This window comes from Cebus imitator, unplaced genomic scaffold (assembly GCF_001604975.1).
Source record: "Cebus imitator isolate Cc_AM_T3 unplaced genomic scaffold, Cebus_imitator-1.0 Scaffold92, whole genome shotgun sequence".
NCBI lineage: Eukaryota > Metazoa > Chordata > Mammalia > Primates > Cebidae > Cebus > Cebus imitator.
The window spans coordinates 6,866,624-6,886,581 of record NW_016107407.1 but is presented as its reverse complement, the minus strand read 5'-3'; the positions used below and the strand labels follow the sequence as shown (position 1 = coordinate 6,886,581).

Genomic DNA, 19,958 nt, shown 5'->3' with positions numbered 1-19,958 from the left:
ACAGGTGTTGAACTCTCTGCTAAGTGATGTAAGCCTAAAAACTGCAAAACAATATTCAAGTCCTGTGAAAAGTCCAGTGACGCCCTCTTTGTGGCACAGGACAAGCATCTGTGGCCCACGGGTCTGCCCGGGTGCACATCCGGTCTACCCGCGTGCACATCCGGTCTGCCCGCCTGCACATCCGGTCTGCCCCCGTGCACATCCGGTCTGCCCCGGTGCACATCCAGTCTGCCACCTGCACGTTTATCTGCTGCGAGGCTCCGTGCCCCTGGCTCCTGCCACATCGCGCCCTGGCCCTAGAATACTAACGCTGCGGTGATGGAGTTAGAAGGAGAAGGAGGTCACGCCGGGGAAGAGCCCCGTGAATGTTCTGTGTGCAAGCAGGCGACGGAAGCCCTTCTCAGTGGAGGAAAGACGGAGACCCAAATAACTCACTTGGGTGCATAGGGATCGAAAATGACATCGAAGTCCTCGTCCAGCTCCACAGGGCTTCTCGGCACATTATAATCCACGCTGCGGTAAAATTTGGCAAAGGTTTCGTCATCATCCGGCTTCATCACCTCCTTCACAGATTTGCCGGTGACGGTGAGCACCGTTTCTTGCATCCCGCCAACTATCAACAAACAAGCAAATGACGTAAGAGTTTTATAGTAACAGGGACTACAATTATGCCTCACAGTAGTTTAAAAACTGTATTTCCGCCTGTGTTCCAGGAGTGGAGGAAACACGACTGTGATATACAGGGTCCTGTGGTTGCTTCCCAGGTCCTTACTTCATCGGCCACGTAAGGACTTCCCACCTGAACAGATCTCCCTCAGTACCATGACAGGAGAGAGGGAGGCTGACCTTACATTACAGCACACGCGGCCCACTCAACGCTTCTGAACCTGTGCTTGCTTCTACTGAAGTAACAGAAGCTATGAACTAGCCTCAGCCTCGTGCTACATCAAATGCTGGCAAACTTCTTCCAAAAAGGGCCAGGCAGTAAACGCTTTAGGCTTTGCCTGGGGAGGGGCGACACAGGGCCTGTGTTGCAACTACTCAGTTCTGCTGTTAAAACGCAAAGGCTGTTGACAGTAGTTCACAAATGGACGTGTATGTGTTTCAATAAAACTTTATTAACAAAAACAGGGCTAGTCATGGTGGCTCACGCTTATCATCTCAGGACTTTGGGAGGCCAAGGCTGGGGATTGTTTGAGCCCAGGAGTTCAAGACCAGTCTGAGCAACATAGCGGGAACCCATCTCTACAAAACCAGACAAAATAATTAGCCAGGCTTGGTGGTGCATGCCCATAGTCCCATGTACTCGGGAGGCTGAGATGGGAGGATTGCTTGAGCCCAGGAGTTCAAAGCTACAGTGAGCTATGATGGCACCACTGCACTCCAGCCTGGGTGACAGAGCAAGATCCTGTCTCTAAAAAACAAACAAACGAACAACACGAAATAAAAGCAGGCGGGCAGCTGGATTCGGCAGTGGCCATCGCTTGCTGACCCACAGCCTAGATCACTGTTCCACGTGTGGAATAAATGCTTTGCTGACTGGCATTCTTTGCTTAGCTAACTCAGTGATTATATTACATTTTATGTTTCTGTTCAATGGTGACTGTATTATTTTCAACCTTTTAATGGTCACTGTTAACAGTAGGGACTCCCAGCACCTAGTAATTGGTAAGTTTCCAGGACTGGATATTTTAATCAAGAGATAAAAGGCTATTTTTTTTTTTTTTGTATACCTCATTGAGTTTTATATTGAAATATTTCAACATTCATTTGCTATAATTTTCTTTTAGAAATCATTTGTGATATAAGAAATAATATCAGCTTTTACCTTATTGGAAATTGATAACATGTAATTTAAAGTTCACCAGGCCCAAGATCACATTGATTTTGCCAACATGGAATAATCTGCTTTCAGAGTTAGATGCAAAATCACTCAGTTCACAATTCTGATTGGATGACATCCAAGGGTTTAGATTCAATAAAAAAATGTATTATTGGAAGTCCCCAATTTACTACATTATCAAGTGAATCAGGGCTTGATAGTCTAATCAGGCTTGACCAAAACTTCAGGTTTTGAAAGGTAACAGCAAAGATCATGATGGCAGTATGGATTAGTGAGGCCAGAATAGAAAGAAAACAATTTAGCTGAGGAAGAAAAGCAATCAGAATTAGGATTTAGAGATTCTGAGAGCAAAGCCTTCTGGCTTCCGGTAGGTACCTTTGTTATTCAGCCTCCTTAGAAAGGTTTCCAGCCTGTCCAACTTCAGGTCTGATTCTAACTGCATATCTGGTCTGGCTTCGATATCTAGGCAAGCAGAAACCATCAGTGAGACAGCATCACAAAGGCCTCTTCTGGTCAGAAACTGCTTGGCATGGCTGGAGCCTTGGCTACTTACCTTCCAGGGGTTTGGAAACGGGTGTGGTGCCTCTTGTTTTACTGCAAATGGGTGAGGCCACTGGGGTTATGGCAGTGGGTGACGCCAAACCTGCGGAACACACAGATGAGCTACTGAGCACCTCAGGGTCACGTCTGGAAATCCCTGGGACCCTGACGGATCTCCAGGAGTCCCAAGGTAGATGGCACGACATATAAGAATTTACACACCTGCAGATACACACACATACATTTCACAGGTACCGCGACTGTGGGACCATCAACTGCAAATGCAGACAGGATTTTATTATTTCGAAGGACTGTAGTGGCTGACAAGCCAATATTCCAAAATGAACAGTCAAGCCGTGGGAAAACATGTCCATGACACGTGAACTCGAGCAGAAGCAGCTGCGAGTTCTGAGGCCCTTTGGGGGTGTCAGGGGCAGCTGAGAGTGCACTGGTGCCATCTGCAGAATGAGCTGTGTCACACTCGCCAGCAAAAGGCCCCAGCACGGGAGCTGTCCTCCAGGCTGAGGGGAGAGAGGGACAGTGGCCTTGGGGACATGACACAGACAGTAACCCAAGGAGGGACAACCTTTCAGAAGAAAGCACGGGGCAGGTCTAGACCGACTGTGGGTGTTGGAGGGTTCTGTCCAATTCCGGTGTGGGCGGAAACCAGAAATGCGTTTCTTTGTATATTTACCGAGAAGCAGGGTGGGGAATCTTTAAAAGGGCAAGTAAGAGACATATGAAAGGGAAAGGGAGGAATCCCAGCCTGGAGAACATACCCAGCTGGAAGAAAACCTAGTGAGAGAAGGATGAGTAAGGCTTCCCTAACCTAAGTAGAAGGCATTGGAAAGAAAACTGATTAGTGCATTTACATAAAACAAAATGAGAAGTGAGTGTTCTCTGTACTCATTTGTAATAAATGTGAAATCCTTAGATGACACTGCCACTTAGATGGCAATGCATCCCTGGACGAACAACATCCGGAGAATATGCAAATCACTATCACCTACAAGGAAAACTGAATGAATGAATGATTCTGCTCCTTTCTCCTGTGAATGGGAGAAGTGTTACAACATAGAAAAATTAACAAAAAATACTATTAAATGGTTTAAAACTCAAGTTTTAGTTAATATTCTACAAGTACTTCCCATTATGTACAAATATTTAATTTCTCTGAAGGCTGGTTTCCAAAGCAACCAGAGAAATCCTTCCTGGTCCTGGCCCGTGCTGGGCAAACCCCGATGCCATGGCTCCCCCTGCTGGCCGTTCAGGCAGTGGCACTGCTCAAAAGAGCTCTTCTCCCAGCTAGAGGTAAGGATCCTTAGGGAAGAAATGGCTCAGGGCATGGAGATGCAAATTACAAAATGTTAAAACAAAACAAAGATCTCCCACATAGCTCTTCTCAATGAATTCCAGGTGCAACAATCAGTCACCTACTGTCTTTGGGAACATTTTCACATCTCTCTTACTCCAGGTGTAGTTGGAGTACTTGGCTTCCAGGAGAATCCGAGAATACCACAGGAATCTTGGGAAATGCTAACTGTTACACAGAATGGAGGAATACACAAAAGGGGGCAAGTCCTAACGAGGCTAGCGGAAGAAGAGCGGTTTCTGGGGTGAGAGAATGAAGGTCAGGTCCTGGATGCCTCCTGGCAATGCACCGAGAGGCGTCACTTCTGGTTCGCTGATGGTCCTGGGCGATAGGAAGCCTGGCTGTTGTGCAGGGGGTTATTTTATCCTGCAGTGAATGTACATCGGATGCCATATCACTACAAATCAGAAACAGCTAATGACTCAAGCGAAACATGTAACCCAGGAGGTGACGGCAAATATTAGAAATACAGGATATAGTTTTTTCATTAATCATAAAATATAAGAAGATAATTTCCTGAGTGAGCCATATAGCACCTATTAAATAAAGATCCCTGATATATTCAGGAAAATGTGAAAGCAAACTCGTCCAGCGGGAAACGGAAATGATTCCTTCTCCAAACCTGAGTAAGAGCAAATCTATTTCCTCTGATGTCAATGTGGACAAGGGCAGTGGTATTTGGTAGTAAGAACCCACTTACAAATAAATTAGGTTTTTTAAGATGGAAGGGGAAAAATAAAAAACCAAAGCAGAAAGTAATCAAGGTAAAAGTCTGGGCTAGAAGTTGGAAAAACTGAGGTCTGGTTCAAGTTCTCAGCTCCAGTTCTACTCAGACACTCTGCGCCTAAGGATGTGCTTCTGTTAAAGAAGGGCTGGGGCTCGTGTTAAAGGAGTTTAAACATGATTATCCACTTCTGTGACCCGGTGAAGAAAATTGGCAAATGATACCTCATTCTGAGAGTAAGTTATCTTTTCACAATTCCAAGATGAGGTAAGAAGAGATTTGTTAGAAAGAATTCCCTGCTAAGTTTTTAGTTAATCACAATTCAGGGATTTCCTATCCCTTGCTCCTTCCCTTCCTGTGCAAACATTTATTATGTACCTATGAGTGGTGCTCTTCATAAAAGTGTGGATCCCTAAAGGTTCGGATAAAAAGGAAAGCTAAGCCTATAAATTTGATGACAAGATGTTAAGGCCAAGTGAATGTGAAAACATACACCACTAAGTTGGGAAATCCGCTTTTAAATAATAGCTTAGAAAATGATGGTATGTGCATAGAGGTGACAAAGGCACACCAAATTTTAATGATTTTCTGCAGGATAAGACATAAAGCACCAAACACTCCTATGAAGCCTCAAAGCTCTCCAGACTTTACTAACCATGTGATGTGTAAGTCAGCTTCATAAATGTTTGAATACAGGCATCAAGTCAGTTCCAAGACCTCAGCAGCAGGGGACTGCAGCAGGGACATCCCACTGCCTTGGAACTGATGACATTTTTTAGAGATCTATTATAGCATATCCGGAATTGGCTTTGGTCAGTCAGAGAAATCAGGTTTGATGGAGAGGGACCTAGGAATTAACCTAAAAGGAAGAGGGAATAAACTTCTTTATTTCCAAAGGCTGACTTAGGGTATGTGGTTTCCAGGTCACAAGAAAATGGAAAAGTAATTATGGGTAGGGCTTGGTGGCTCATGCCTGTAATCCCAGCACTTTGGGAGGCTGAGGTGGGTGGATCTCCTGAGGTCAGGAGTTCGAGACCAGCCTGGCAAACATGGTGAAATCCCGTTTCTACTAAAAATGCAAAAATTAGTTGGGCGTGGTCGTGCATACCTATAATCCCAGCTACTCGAGAGGCTGAGGCAGAATTGCTTGAACCCAAAAGGCAGAGGTTGCAGTGAGCCAGGATCCTGCCACTGCACTCCAGCCTGGGAGACAGAGTGAGACTGCGTCCCCCCGACACCCCAGCACTTTGGGAAGCCAAGGCAGGTGGATCACCTGAGGTCAGGAGTTCAAGACCAGCCTGGCCCACATGGTGAAACTCCGTCTCTACTAAAAATATGAAAAATTAGCCAGGCACGGTGGCAGGTGCCTGTAATCCCATCTACCTGGGAGGCTGAAGCACGACAATCACTTGAACCCGGGAGGTGGAGGTTGTAGTGAGCCAAGATCATACCATTGTACTCCAGCCTGGGCGACAAAAGCAAAACTCTGTCTCAAAGAAACAAACAAAAAATACAAACACACACACACACACACACACACACAAAATAATTATGTGGCACTCTTATATGACCTTCAAATATTTCTAAGAATCATATAAAGTTAAAAGAAGATGATACTATTTATGAGGAAAAGTAGGACTATCTCACAGAACCTACACAGAAAACATTGACAGAATGTCAGTAAGTTTAAAAATTTTAAAAGAAGGCGGGGCATGGTGTCTCACACCTGTAGTCTCAGCTGCTTAGGAGGCCGAGATGGGAGGATCACTTAAGCCCAAGAGTTGCAGACCAGCCTGGGCAACACAGTGACATCCCATTCTACATAAAAATGTTTAAAAAGCCAGGCATGGTGTTGCACACCTATAGTCCCAGCTATTAGAGAAGCTGACGTGGGAAGATTGCTTCAGCCCATGAGTTCCAGGCTGCAGGGAGCCACAATTGAGCCATTGCACTCCAGCCTAGACAACAGAGCAAGATCCTGTATCTTAAACAGAATCCCAGTCACCAAAAAAAAAAAAAAAAAAAAAAAAAAAAAAAAAAAAAAAAAAAAAAAAAAAAAAAAAAAAAACTTAAAAAGACCATGGTTTCTTCTTTTAAATTGAGCTATCAGGTACCACCATGCCTTCCATGGGTGAGTGTGATCTTGTGTGTGCATTGTGTACATGCCACACACACACGCACACACACACACACACGTGTGCACACACGCTGACCTTTCTTCACCATCCTGCCAGCCACGGTGAACTGGGTGGAGTCGTTGGCCGCTCCTCTGCCTCTCGTCTTCCAGGCCTCCTCCCTCACAGTGATGAGCTGCTTCCGCTCCTCAATAGTCATTTGGCTCTCTCGACTTTCTGTGACCCGCTGTTCATAAATGTAGAGAAGAGAAATCAGGAGAGAGAAGTGACAGCTGTGTGGATCTCAGCCTGCAGCATTTCATGTGAAAAAAGCAGGCAGGCAAAGAGGAGTAAGCTTATTCTCCAGAGATGTTCAGAAACGTTCTCTCTGAAATGGGCTGGGCTTCCTTACGTCCACGCTGGGTTGGAGATCACTGCTGGCGATACTGAAACTTTAGATGAAAACCTCTGTCCTGTAACACTGGTTTGGGGCACTGGAGCAGCAAAACGATCCTTTGTAAACACGAACAATTAAAAATGCATTGTTTTCATGCCCTGGACTCTACAGGGTTTTAAAGCTTCTCCGTCTTGACCCATCTATTTAAACTCGGTTAACTGGGAGAGTTTTATCTCTATATATTCACAAATAAAAGGACTGATGTAGAAAACTTTATCCTCTAACACAGCCAGTTAGAGGCAGGGAGGCTGGTTAGGAGGCTTTCTGGGACGTTGCTTGCTTTTTCCTGCAGCCAGGATGTTCTGCGGGCAGGGAGGCCACCAGGGGAGCCCACGGAAGAAGCTTTCAGCCGTGAGACATCTGATGTTGAGGACGAACTATGCTGTGCACGTGACCTACACACACACAATAACATTTCTACTTAAAATGCTTTCGACAGTTTCTAACTGATGTTCTGGGGATACTGCTCTTCATGTCCAAGCCATTGGCGATGCTTGCGGTTGGGGACGTGGACGAGGGGAAGGGGAAGAAGCTACAGGGGACTCAGGGGCCTCAGGAAAGGAGCAAGGGCTCAGGACAGGCCTGGGATGGGGAGACGGGGCAGAGGACAGGCCTGGGACGGGGAGGGGGGCTGAGGAGGGAGGGAGGGACAGGGACGGAGGCAGAGGACGAGGCACTGAGTGGCTGTGCTGGGAGGAGAGTGTGGGTGGTGGTCCCGGGCGGTACCAGGGCAGGAGGTCCTCACACGCTGGCGGCGGAGTCCGCTTTCCCTCCGCCTTCAAGCCACCCCTCTCTGCACCCCAAGACCCCTGTCTGTTGCAAGGCACAAAGCACAGGAGCTGCGGAGCTAAGGCCAGGAAGGAAGGGCAGACAGGCGCCCCCTCCCCAGCAGGAGGCAAGTCCCTGGCAGTTGCCCCAGGGCTCCTCTGGGAGGGGCTCTGGGGGCAGTGGTGGCTCCGGGCCCTGCCCTGTGGCTTTCCCCAAGGAAAGCCCCTGCTGCTTGCGCATCCTCTTTCTTTCTTTCTTTCTTTCTTTTTTTCTTTCTCTCTTTCTCTCTCTCTCTCTCTCTCTCTCTCTCTTTCCTTCCTTTCCTTCTTTCCTTCTTTCTTTCTCTTTCTTTCCTTCTTTCTTTCTCTTTCTTTCTTTTCTCTCTCTCTCTCTCTCTTTCTTTCTTTCTTGACACAGAGTCTCCCTCTGTCGCCAGGCTGGAGGGCAGTGACTCGATCTCAGCTCACCGCAACCTACGCCTCCTGGGTTCAAGCGATTCTCCCGCCTCAGCCTCCCAAGCAGCTGGGACTACAGGCGTGCGCTACCACGCCTGGCTGATTTTTGTATTTTTAGTAGAGACGGGGTTTCACCATGTTGGCCAGGATGGTCTCGATCTCTTGACCTCATGATCCGCCCGGCTCAGCCTCCCCAAGTGCTGGGATTACAGGCCTGAGCCACCGCGCCCGGCCTGGTGCATCCGCTTTCAAACCACATCTGAGCATCCGCACTTTCTCCAGCAGGTCCCCAGCTTCTCTGCCTTCCTAAGGCGTCTTCCTCGACTAAGATATCACCGTGGATCGGCATGATCCTATGGCCTGGCGCTGACACAGGGAGGACTCGGAGAGCCCCGAGCGAAGCCATCCAGAGACTCTTCCCCAGGCCTTTCCACCCCATTGGCCACCACTTCCCTGCCCTGCCCCATGGGAGGGAACTTCCTGATTCAGGAGCGACAGGAAGAGGGCGGAGGCTGGCACCGTTCATCTTCTTAATGCCCCGGAATGGTGGGGGTTGACAGAGGAGAGGGGCCTTCCCTTCTTTCGGCAGCACAAAACCAGGTCTGCACTGGGACCATTTGGTTTAAGCCATGAACGTGGACGTCTCCAGCATCTAAGTGAGGAATCTTTCTTTCAAAGGATTCTTCTATAAAGCCCTCATAGCCAGAGGTGATTTTGAGGTCCCTGCCAATTTAAATTCGGTTAAAACACTTTCCTAAAGACAGATGGTAACCAAAGGCAATGCACGATCCTGGCTTGAATCCTAGATGGAGTGGGGGCCACAAGCTACAAAGGGCATTACTGGACACAATTTTAAGGTGAATGTGGATTAGATAAACTTTGTATCCACATTAACTTCCTCATCTTGACCCCCGTATTGTGGTTATGGGAGGAAACATCTTGGACTTTAGGAAGTATGTGCCGGGATATTGAAAGGCAGAGGAGCACAATGTTTCCAAACTCCCCGCACCTGGTTGGGGTGGGAAAATATATACAGTAGTAAGTATTGTGTCACTATTCCTGGTTTACCTGGCAAATGTTTAGGATTGGCTGGGATAGTAAGAGGGAGTTGGGGAAGAATCTGAACAGAAACCCACCCCATCTGTCCTTCATTCTTTCAAAGGTAGAGCCCATGAATGTGGAGAGAAGCAGAGAGAGAGGGCTGATGGCAATGCAAAATGGTACGCCCACTTTTTAGGACAGTTTGGAGGTTGCTTACAAAACGAAACATGCTCTTATTGTGTCATACCGTGATCATGCTCCTTGACACTCAATTGAGCTGAAAACTTATGTTTAAACAAAAGCCTGCCTGTGGATGCTTATAACACGTTTTTCATAACTGCCAACACTTGGGAGCAACCAAGCTGTCCTCAAGCGGATGAATAAACTGTGGCATATTCAGATACTGAAATGTTATTCAGCACTACAAAGAAAAAAGCTTTCAAGTCATAAAAAGACATGGAAGAGGCTCACATCTGTAATCCCAACACTGTGGGAGGCTGAAGTGGGCGGATCACTTGAGGTCAGGAGTTCGAGACCAGCCTGGCCAACATGGCGAAACCCCATGTTTATTTTGTAAAAATACAAAAAAAAAAAAAAAAAAAAAAGCTTGTAATCCCAGCTACTCAGGAGGCTGAGGCAGAAGAATTGCTTGAACTGGGGAGGCAGAGGTTGCAGTGAGCCAAGATTGTGTCACTGCACTCCAGTCTGGGTGACACAGTAAGACTCCATCTCAATAATAATAATAAATAAAAATTTTAAAAGACACAGAGGAATCTTAAATGCATAAATGAAAGAAGCCAATGTGAAAAGGCTACATACTGTATGAGTCTAACTCTGATATTCTGGAAAAGGCAAAACTATGAGACAGTAAAAAAAAACAGAGGTTGCCAAGGACTGGCAGTGAGAGGGACGAACAGGCGGAGAACAGGGGATCTTCAGGCAGGGAAACGGTTCCGTACGATACTGTAATGGTAGACATGTGTATACATTTGTCAAAGCCGAGAGAATGGACCACACCAAGAGTCAATTTTAACATCATCTATGAACTTTGGGGATAATGATATGTCAACATAGGTTCATCACTGGTAGCAAATGTGTCACCCTGGAGAGGGGTGTTGGTGGTCAGGGAGGCTGTGTGTGGAGGGCTGGGGTGATGTAGGAACTCTGTATTTTCTGCTGTGAACCATAACTGCTCCAAAAAAATAAATTATTCTAAAAAACACATCCAGCGGCCGGGCATGCTGGCTCAAGCCTATAATCCCAGCACTTTGGGAGACTGAGGCGGGTGGATCACGAGGTCAAGAGATCGAGACCATCCTGGTCAACAAGGTGAAACCCTGTCTTTACTAAAAATACAAAAATTAGCTGGGCGTGGTGGTGGCACGCGCCTGTAGTCCCAGCTACTAGGGAGGCTGAGGCAGGAGAATTTCTTGAACCCAGGAGGCGGAGGTTGTGGTGAGCTGAGATGGCGCCATTGCACTCCAGCCTGGGTAACAAGAGCGAAACTCCGTCTCAAAAAATAAAAAAAATAAAAACATATCCAGTTGTTCCTCAGTGACTGTGGGGTGCTGGTTCCAGGACCTCCCACAGATACCAAAATCCACAGATGCTCAAGTCCCTGACACGAAAGGGTGTAGGATTTGCATACAGCCTGTGCACATCCCCTCATACACTTTAAATCATTTCCTGATTACTTATGATACCTGACACAAGGTAAACATGATGGAAATAGCTGTTCTACTGTATTGGTTTTTAATTTTTTAATTGTTGTATTGTTCTTTTTTATTGTTTTTATTCCCAAGTATCCCTAGTTGGTTGAATCCTTGGACGCAGAACCAGAAGAGATGAAGGGCTGACTGGATACACCTAAAGATTTCAATATCTTTTCCTTTAAAGTTTAACATTGATTTATTTCAAAGAAACAGAAGCTCATTTCCCCACTTTGTGTTGGGATGGGAAGTTTGCTCCAGATTTCAGCCTCTTTCTCGGGGTGGACACTGGCTGGGTACGTGGGGCCTGGGCTCTTACAACCAGCGTTTCCAGCTTCGGGGAAATGAGGAAATGAACTAGGGGAGCGCGGGAAAGGCCGCCCAGGGAGAAGAAGTGGGGAGTTGCCATTTGTGAAGAGGCAAGAGATGATGATGGGGGACCCCAGACACCTTCTCTGTCAGTTTCTCATGTGAATCCCTGAGCCTGTCACTCAACAACTGCTGCTGCTGCCGGAGCACGCCCATCGAGACACTGTCAGAGGCCACCTGAGAACTAAGAAAGCCCCAGGCCTGCTGAGGAGACAGGCCCTGGAGGGAGGGAAAAGAAGCCCTAAGAGAAAGAGGCAGAGGGCTTAGAGGGAGGGGACAGAGGCCCTACAAAGGAGGGCACAGAGGCCCCAGAGGGAGGGGACGGGGCCCTACAGGGAGGGGACAGAGGCCCTAGAGGGAAGGGACAGGGGACCCAGAGGGCAGGGACAGAGACCCCAGAGGGAGGGGACAGGGGCCCCAGAGGGAGGGGACAGGGGCCCTAGAGGGAAGGGACAGGGGCCCTAAGAGGGCGGGGACAGAGACCCTAGAGGGAGGGGACAGAGGCCCTAGAGGGAGGGGACAGAGGCCCTAGAGGGAAGGGACAAGGGACCCAGAGGGCGGGGACAGAGTCCCCAGAGGGAGGGGACAGGGGCCCTAGAGGGCAGGGACAGGGGCCCTAAGAGGGCGGGGACAGAGGCCCTAGAGGGAGGGGACAGGGGCCCTAGAGGGAGGGGACAGGGGCCCTAAGAGGGCGGGGACAGGGGCCCTAGAGGGCGGGGACAGGGGCCCTAGAGGGCGGGGACAGAGGGCCTAGAGGAGGGGACGGAGGCCCTAGAGGGCGGGGACGGAGACCCTAGAGGGAGGGGACGGAGGGCCTAGAGGAGGGGACGGAGGCCCTAGAGGGAGGGGACGGAGGCCCTAGAGGGCGGGGACGGAGGCCCTAGAGGGCGGGGACGGAGGCCCTAGAGGGCGGGGACGGAGGCCCTAGAGGGGGGGACTGAGGGCCTAGAGGAGGGGACAGAGGCCCTAGAGGGAGGGGACAGAGGCCCTAGAGGGAGGGGACAGGGGCCCTAAGAGGGCGGGGACAGGGGCCCTAAGAGGGCGGGGACAGGGGCCCTAGAGGGAGGGGACAGGGGCCCTAGAGGGCGGGGACAGGGGCCCTAGAGGGAGGGGACAGAGGGCCTAGAGGGAGGGGACAGAGACCCTAGAGGGAGGGGACAGAGGCCCTAGAGGAGGGGACAGAGGCCCTAGAGGGAGGGGACAGAGACCCTAGAGGGAGGGGGCAGAGACCCTAGAGGGAGGGGGCAGAGGCCCTAGAGGGCGGGGACAGAGGCCCTAGATGGTGGGGACAGAGGCCCTAGAGGGCGGGGACAGAGACCCTAGAGGGGAAGTGATGGGCAAAGCCCCACAGGGAGGAGGTGGGAACCTGGCATTCACAGAAAAGCGAAGCTGTTTTGACACCAAGAACATCCCACGAGGAAATAAAAAACCAGCCCTTCCTATTTCCATGTATTCACCAGCAGAGTGGCTCAGCCCCGTCTGCCCTCCAGCATGGGGTTCAGGGCGGCTACAGCGAGGATGGAGGGAAGGGGGAGGGGCTGTGCTCTCTCGTTTTAATAGGGCCATTGGAACCAGCTCCTCCTGCTGCTTTAGTAGGGCCACTGGAGGGGCCTCCCCTCGCTGGGTCTCCCTGTCCCTCCACACCCCAAACGTCTTCCACCATATCCTCCTCCTCTGTGACCTGAGCAGGACAACAGCCTCACTGAGCCGGAGCCATGGACACTGGCGCATCTCCTGGGCTCCTGACTCGGGGTGGAAAGCGTGGAGGCTGAGGGGACACTCTCCTCTTAAACCAGCTTCATGACTATGAGGTGAATTAATACCACCAAGCCCACCTGAAAATCTGCACGAGGATCAGTGTGTGTGTGACTGACCCTAAATATATGAAGAACCAATTAAATACACACATATGCAGGTGCGCGCACACACACACACACACACACACACACACACTCTTACAGATACCCACACACATACAGACACACACTCTCGCAGATACACACCCAGAAATGCACTCATAGATACACACACACACACACACATGCACTCTCACAGATACACACTCATACACACACTCATAGATACACTCACAGATACACACACACACTCATACAGACACACTCTCGTATACACACTCAGAAATACACTCATAGATACTTATACAGACACACACTTGCACTCACAGATACACATTCATACAGACACACAGATATACACACTCAGAAACACACTCATAGATACACATTCTCATGGACCACACACAATTGTACCAACACACACACACACCCCTCTCTCTCACAGTGAAATGCAGCAAATAAGTTATTTCCCCAAATTAAACAGAAGTTCTTCCCCTGCTGCTCAGAAATTGCATCGAGGCTTAAGACGAGCGGCTTTTCCTCACCTGATTAATCGACACAAAACACAGGTATTTATGGGCAGCAGGAATAGCAGGAGAGTAAGTAGAAGCATGTACAGGTTCCTACAGAGCAGAGCAAGAGGATTAAAGGTGAAAGGAGGAGATTTATCAGAGCCGGGCCGGGCAGGGACGTGGGGGAGGGAGAGACAAAACAATGATTTTTCTAACAGAATGTTAATTCGCTGGCTGCAATTTCAGTTTTTTCAAGAGAGTCCTCCCGTAAGTGCTAATGCTAAAATAAATCCACACACTCGAGGTAACTGCACCTGAGTCAGCTTTGTGCAGTAATTAAATGAGTTAATTTATAGACGATTGTCAGTTGCAGAGAGGGAACGATGACTTTCATTGACAGTTTTAACATTTAACAGAAAATATCACCTTCTTTAAAGTATTTTCGTTACATGATCAAAAAAATAATTTAAGGGCGTGGGCTCAGCTCTCCACTGCAGACAAAGGCTGCGTCTGGTCTGGAGATGGAGCACAGGGAGGGCGCCCGAAGGAGCACCCAGGATGAGAATCACCCACGCGACGTGTGACTCCAGCCACCATCTAGAGGACACCTGTGTTAGAGTCAGGCTTACCCAAAGCAGGTTAGAAATGGCACTATCATCCGCAACTCCTCCTTCTTCCTACAGGTTGAAACAAACAGGAAACGTTGCGGGGTGTTGGAAGGGAAGAGCCTTGTCAGGGCGTCGCAATCACCGGGAAGGACTTCGTGCCGGGTTCAAGGGCAGCATGCACGTGCGCACACCAGGCGGTGACTGAACCTCAGGCCACCTCATTCCCTCACCGCAGAATCACCATCATCTGGAGCTCCCTCAGCCTTTCTCTCCCTCCCAGCCTCTAAAGTGACTTCATTCTCTAAATTCTCCTGGATTGTGATCTGGAATTTCAATGACAGCAGATACTGACAATATGGATGTGCCAGATTCACTTTTCTTGAAATTTCCGGCACTTGCTCTGGGGCTGTTAGATCTGAGCTGGAGACACCGACCTCACAGCTCCTGAAGCACAGTCGGATATCCAGTTCCCACCTGGAACTCAGAAACAGACACAGGCTTTTAACGCACAAGTCTAGGAAGGGTTTTCGCTTCTTGGAAAAGGTCTGATTTGCTGGATGGCTACCTTCACAACAGACAGGAGTCACCGTGTATGCCTTAATGCGGAATAAGCAGAAATGGAAAATAATTATTTGGTGAAAATAAATACATAACTGAAAGCTAATTGCAACAGAGACTCCTGCCCAGCCACTTCCTTGAGACTTTGCTTCGTTTCATTTCTCTCTCTCTGGTGGAATGGGTGGCTCTGGAGGAAACCGTACATAAGCCATGCTCAAGTGCACACAAACCACACGGTGCAGACCAGGCCAAATCCACAAGCCAAACAGCCGAACACCTTTAGACTAAGTATAATATGCTGTGAGAGGAACCCACGTTTCAGTCAGGTTAGCCTGGGCCAGGCTAAACCAAGAACAGGAGAAAGATACGAAGGGACGCAAGGAAGAGAAAGAAAGAAAAGTGGGGGAGAGAAGGAGAATACCCACAGTTTTTCACAGGAAACGACAGAGACAGCCAGGTAACAATCAGTGCTCTTTAGCTCTAGATCATCAGTCTTCATTTTTGGGAGTGAAATGGGGAAAAAAGGAATCGCTGATGAGTCTTCCATTTCCTGAGATGTGTGGGAACTTTTAGTACAGAAATGAAAACTCTAGCTTAATATCTACTCACAGGCCCCGAATTTTGTTTTTGTTTGAGACAGGGTCTTGCTTTGTCACCCGGACTGGGGTGTAGTGACACAAATACTGCTCACTGCAGCCTCAACTTCCGGGGCTCAAGCCATCCTCCTGCATCAGCCTCCCAAGTGGCTGGGACCACATGTGCACACCTGGCTAATTTTTGTAGGGTAAACATGGGGTTTTACCATGTTCCCCAGGCTGGTCTTGAACTCCTGGGATTGAGCGATCCTCTTACCTCTGCCTCCCAGTGTTGGGATTCCAGGCATGGCCACTGTGCTTGGCCCCAAAGTAAATCTTTACACAAAAGACCGAAAATGAGATGCTGGCTGGGGCACCTCAAATGTTTTCTTTTGAGACTAATCCACTGACAGAGACAAAACAGGTATAGATTTTTTAAGGCATCCTATAATGTATTATTTTTTTTGAGACGGAGTCTCCCTCTGTCCCTCGGCTGCAGCGCAGTGGCACGATCTCGGCTCAATGCAACTTCCGCCACCTGGGTTCAAACGATTCTCCTGCCTCAGCCTCCCGAGTAGCTGGGATTACGGGTGCCTGCCACCACGTCCAGCTAATCTTTGTATTTTTAGTAGAGATAGAGTTTCACCATGTTAGGCAGGATGGTCTCGATCTCCTGACCCCGTGATCCCCTTGCCTCGGCCTCCCAAAGTGCTGGGATTATAGGCATGAGCCACCATGCCCAGCCTTTAATGTATTTTTTAATGTGACACTGAGAACATTTCAAAATGACCTATGTGGCACACTTTCTATTTTTATAGGACAGCACTGACTGCCACCCTGCATGTATTCTCATGGGTGCAATGGAAGGAACGTGTGGAGTCCCCTCTTTCCTGCCCCTTCTGCGTTTCCACACACCGCACACTCGCGGCAGCAGGCTCTCAGCACACAACAGGAACACAGCAGCCGTGACTGGCGTGCCGAGCTGACCGTACGCTGGCTCCTTTCTGCCCTTGGTGCTGCGGATGGAAGGTCCCAGCACTGCTCTCCTGGGTGCCTCTCCATCAGCAAGGCAGGAGCTACTCCCTGCAGCAAGCGCCCATGTTCAGGCCCCGCGTGACATGACTGTCTGTCCTTCTCCAAGGCAGCACTCAGACACCCGCAAGCAGTGGGCAGGGCAGCCCCTCAGCTATGTGGGGACTCCCTTAAGACAGACCAGGTTGAAGGCGACTCACCGACCACATTTGAGCACAGCCAGCGGGGGACTGAAAACACTGCCAGCCCTTGGGAAGGAACAAACTAGGGGTTGCCAGAGGCCGCCTGAGAAACACCTGACCTCAGCAGAACCTGAGATTGCCCAGTGTGGGCTACAGAGGCCTCAAATAGACCTTATTTTAACTTCAAAGAGCTCATTTTCTCCAGCCAAGGCAACCAGGCCACTGAGGAAGAGAGGGAGTTCTGGCTTCCACACCTAAGGTGACCCTCCGTTCTTCTAAGTGGATAGTGTACCCATTTGAATAGTCTGAATAGGTGAATAGTCTGTTCCTATTTACCAGGAACCTCTCCTGCTTTGTGCTTTTCGGCTTCATTTAAATTTCCACCTGGCTCTCTGGGACTCCCAGCTCTTGACGAACGGGGGAGTCTCTGCACCTTCCAAAATGATGGCCCCGGGGCCAGGTGCTGCTTAGTGCCAGGACACAGTAGTCGGCAGGTTTGCTTATGGGGAACGGCAGGTTTACTTATGGGGAACGGCAGGTTTGCTTATGGGGAACGGCAGGTTTGCTTATGGGGAACGGCAGGTTTGCTTATGGGGAACGTGTTAAAGTCGTTTTTGAAGCAATGATTTCAAGACTCTTTTAAATAAAGTTTGTGGGGGGTGGGGATACATTATTTCACAGATGCAGTTTTCTTTCACTTCAGGATCTCCTTTTTGAAATGTGAGTTTCACATGGTGGGTGGAAAATATGCACATACTTTCTAGTTGTATTTGAGAACTTTACAAATGGCTGAGGTTAAATGTCTTTAGTTATATCATCTTTAACACCATGTATTTCTCAAAGAAGAGAATTCAAATTGTGATTCCAATGTAGCCTATGAAGACACAGAATTATCAGAGGAAATAGCGCCAGAACTCCTGACTCACACTTTATGTGCACACCTCATTTGCATGTCAGTTTCTTAATGCATGAAAGTCACGCTCATCACCTCGTCCTTCCACAGAAGTTTAACTTATTTTCGAGCTAACAGGGGCCTGGGGATCAGCTGGCTGAAAGCACTCTTTCTTTTCTACTTGAAGACTTCTGGGCCTAGAAAGTGGCCAGGGAGCGCGTCACGGGTGCACCGTTTCGCCTCCAGCCAGGAGGGGCATTTGCAGCTGTAGGGCCAGCCAACAAGTAAGCACTGTCAGTTACGAAAGTGCACACTGCCTGTCAAAAGCTGGTCATGATCACATCTGTGATTTAACAGCTCACCAATACTTACGCATACGAAATGCTTGCTAGCATGGATCACCACGCATGACTTAATTTTGTTTCAATTTATAACATACAGTACTGTACATTCTCAATAAAAGGCATAGCTACTCATGAAACACGCTTAAAATGATGAACTAAATACCCATGAACCACAATTATGTCCTTACTTTTTATACTTAGGTTTAAAAATCTCTGCATAGGAAACCCAAGTCCATATTTTACATGCAACTTAAAGATATTAGTGGTGAATTCCATTTTTGTCATTATAAAGGCTTTAATAATGTTCTAAAGCCAGACTTCATTGAAGAAGGTTTTAAAGTGAAGAAAAAGTACACACTTTAACCTTCAGGCAGTTGCTTACTGACACCGTGTGTATGTGTCGCTGACCCCACTTCTAAAGCATCTCAAGGCTCAGCCTCCTGCCCAGTTTCAGGTGCTCTGTGACAGACCCTCAGTGTGTATCCTAAGGGCAAAAACGCACAAATGCTTCACAGAGCAGGAATTAGGTGGCACATGCGTGTCTCTCTGATGCACTTCCAGGAGTGACGTTAGTTCCAATGCTTTCCTAACATGGGGAACGTTACCTTCTTGATGAGGGACCGCCCCCCTTCCTGGGTGTGCAGGCTGCTGGCCGGCGCCTTCCCGCTCTCCTGCCTCCTGCTGAGTCTGTTTCTCCAGTCTTCCTCTCCGCTCTTCTTCAACAGTGCCAATCTAGGAGGGAAACATGCCAGCCACAGAGAGTTCAGCACCAAGCTCTTCCTTGTGATAGAGCCATAATCTCAATAAGTGAGAAGCCTTTGGCCAAGACATGACCACAGCCACCTCATTTTAACATTTTGAATTTCATGTATTCTGAAGACAGCAGGTCTGGAAAAATAATAAAGTCCCTTCTGTAAGATGGCCCTGAAGATTTTACGGCTGATTGAAACACAGAGCCGAAGTCTGACTTGCTAGATAAAAGATGCACCAACATCCCAGCCAAGGAATGTCTGTTTTTCCCTTGTTTTGGGGCCGAGAGCAAGAGAACCGACCCCAGAGAAAAATGTCTTCTAGCGACGCCTTCTGGTCACTCGGTGAAATAACATTAAAGGGCTAAAGCTGTGTTACAGAGAACAATGAAGACGTGGGCTTAAAACAGACGCCGTGAAGCACCCACCATCTCTTAATATCATCCCTTTCAATTAGAGGTAAATTTTGATGTTCATTTTCTGATGTTCAAAAAATGTTTTGATGAACATCAAAATTTGATGTTCAATTTTCCTATAAATGAATATTATCTTTCTTATCCGTCTTCTTTAGACAGAAACAATTTTCTACAAACCCATTTTAAAAAAATTATCACTTTAACTTTCCTCAGGGAATGCTATACACCAAAAAAGAATCTAATTAACTGAGGTTGTTACCTAACCTACTTTAGTTCAATGACATGCAACTTGATAGGAAGCTGCTGCTTGAACACTGGGTTGCTGAAAGGTTATTTTTCACAAACGTGAGGCTGTTTTGGCTAACTGTATTGACATGATTGAAGACATCTTAGGCATTTGCATTGGACAAACAAACATAGAAAAGATCAAAGGTAAAAAAAAAAGGTGGTGATCATTAAATTGATCTGAGCTGATGCTCAAACAATTTAAAGATGAGGGAAAAAACAAATGTCTAGAGCCCTTTCCCTCTGTGCTGGACCTGATGGGCCAGGTCTTCTAAATATCACTGATGCATAATCCATAAATGTGTATTTTTTATTTTATTTTTATTTTTGAGACAGAGTCGCACTCTGTTGCCCAGGCTAGAGTGCAGTGGCATGATCTTCACCTACTGCAACCTCCACCTCCTGGGTTCAAGCAATTCTCCTGCCTCAGCCTCCCAATTAGCTGGGACTACAGGCGCATGCTACCATGCCCAGCTATTTTTTGTATTTTTAGTAGAGACATGGTTTTGCCGTATTGGCCAGGCTCATCTCGAACTCCCGACCTTGTGATCCACGTG

General features: G+C 48.2%; 1 protein-coding gene across 1 annotated transcript in view; it reads right to left on the bottom strand.

Annotated features, from left to right (window-relative positions):
- SVIL (supervillin) overlaps positions 1-19,958 on the bottom strand; it is a 117,563-nt gene that overhangs the window by 39,581 nt on the left and 58,024 nt on the right. Inside the window, 5 exon segments of the mRNA XM_037740950.1 lie at positions 436-613; positions 2,219-2,305; positions 2,397-2,486; positions 6,693-6,840; positions 18,557-18,683. Coding sequence (XP_037596878.1) covers positions 436-613; positions 2,219-2,305; positions 2,397-2,486; positions 6,693-6,840; positions 18,557-18,683 — 630 coding nt within the window.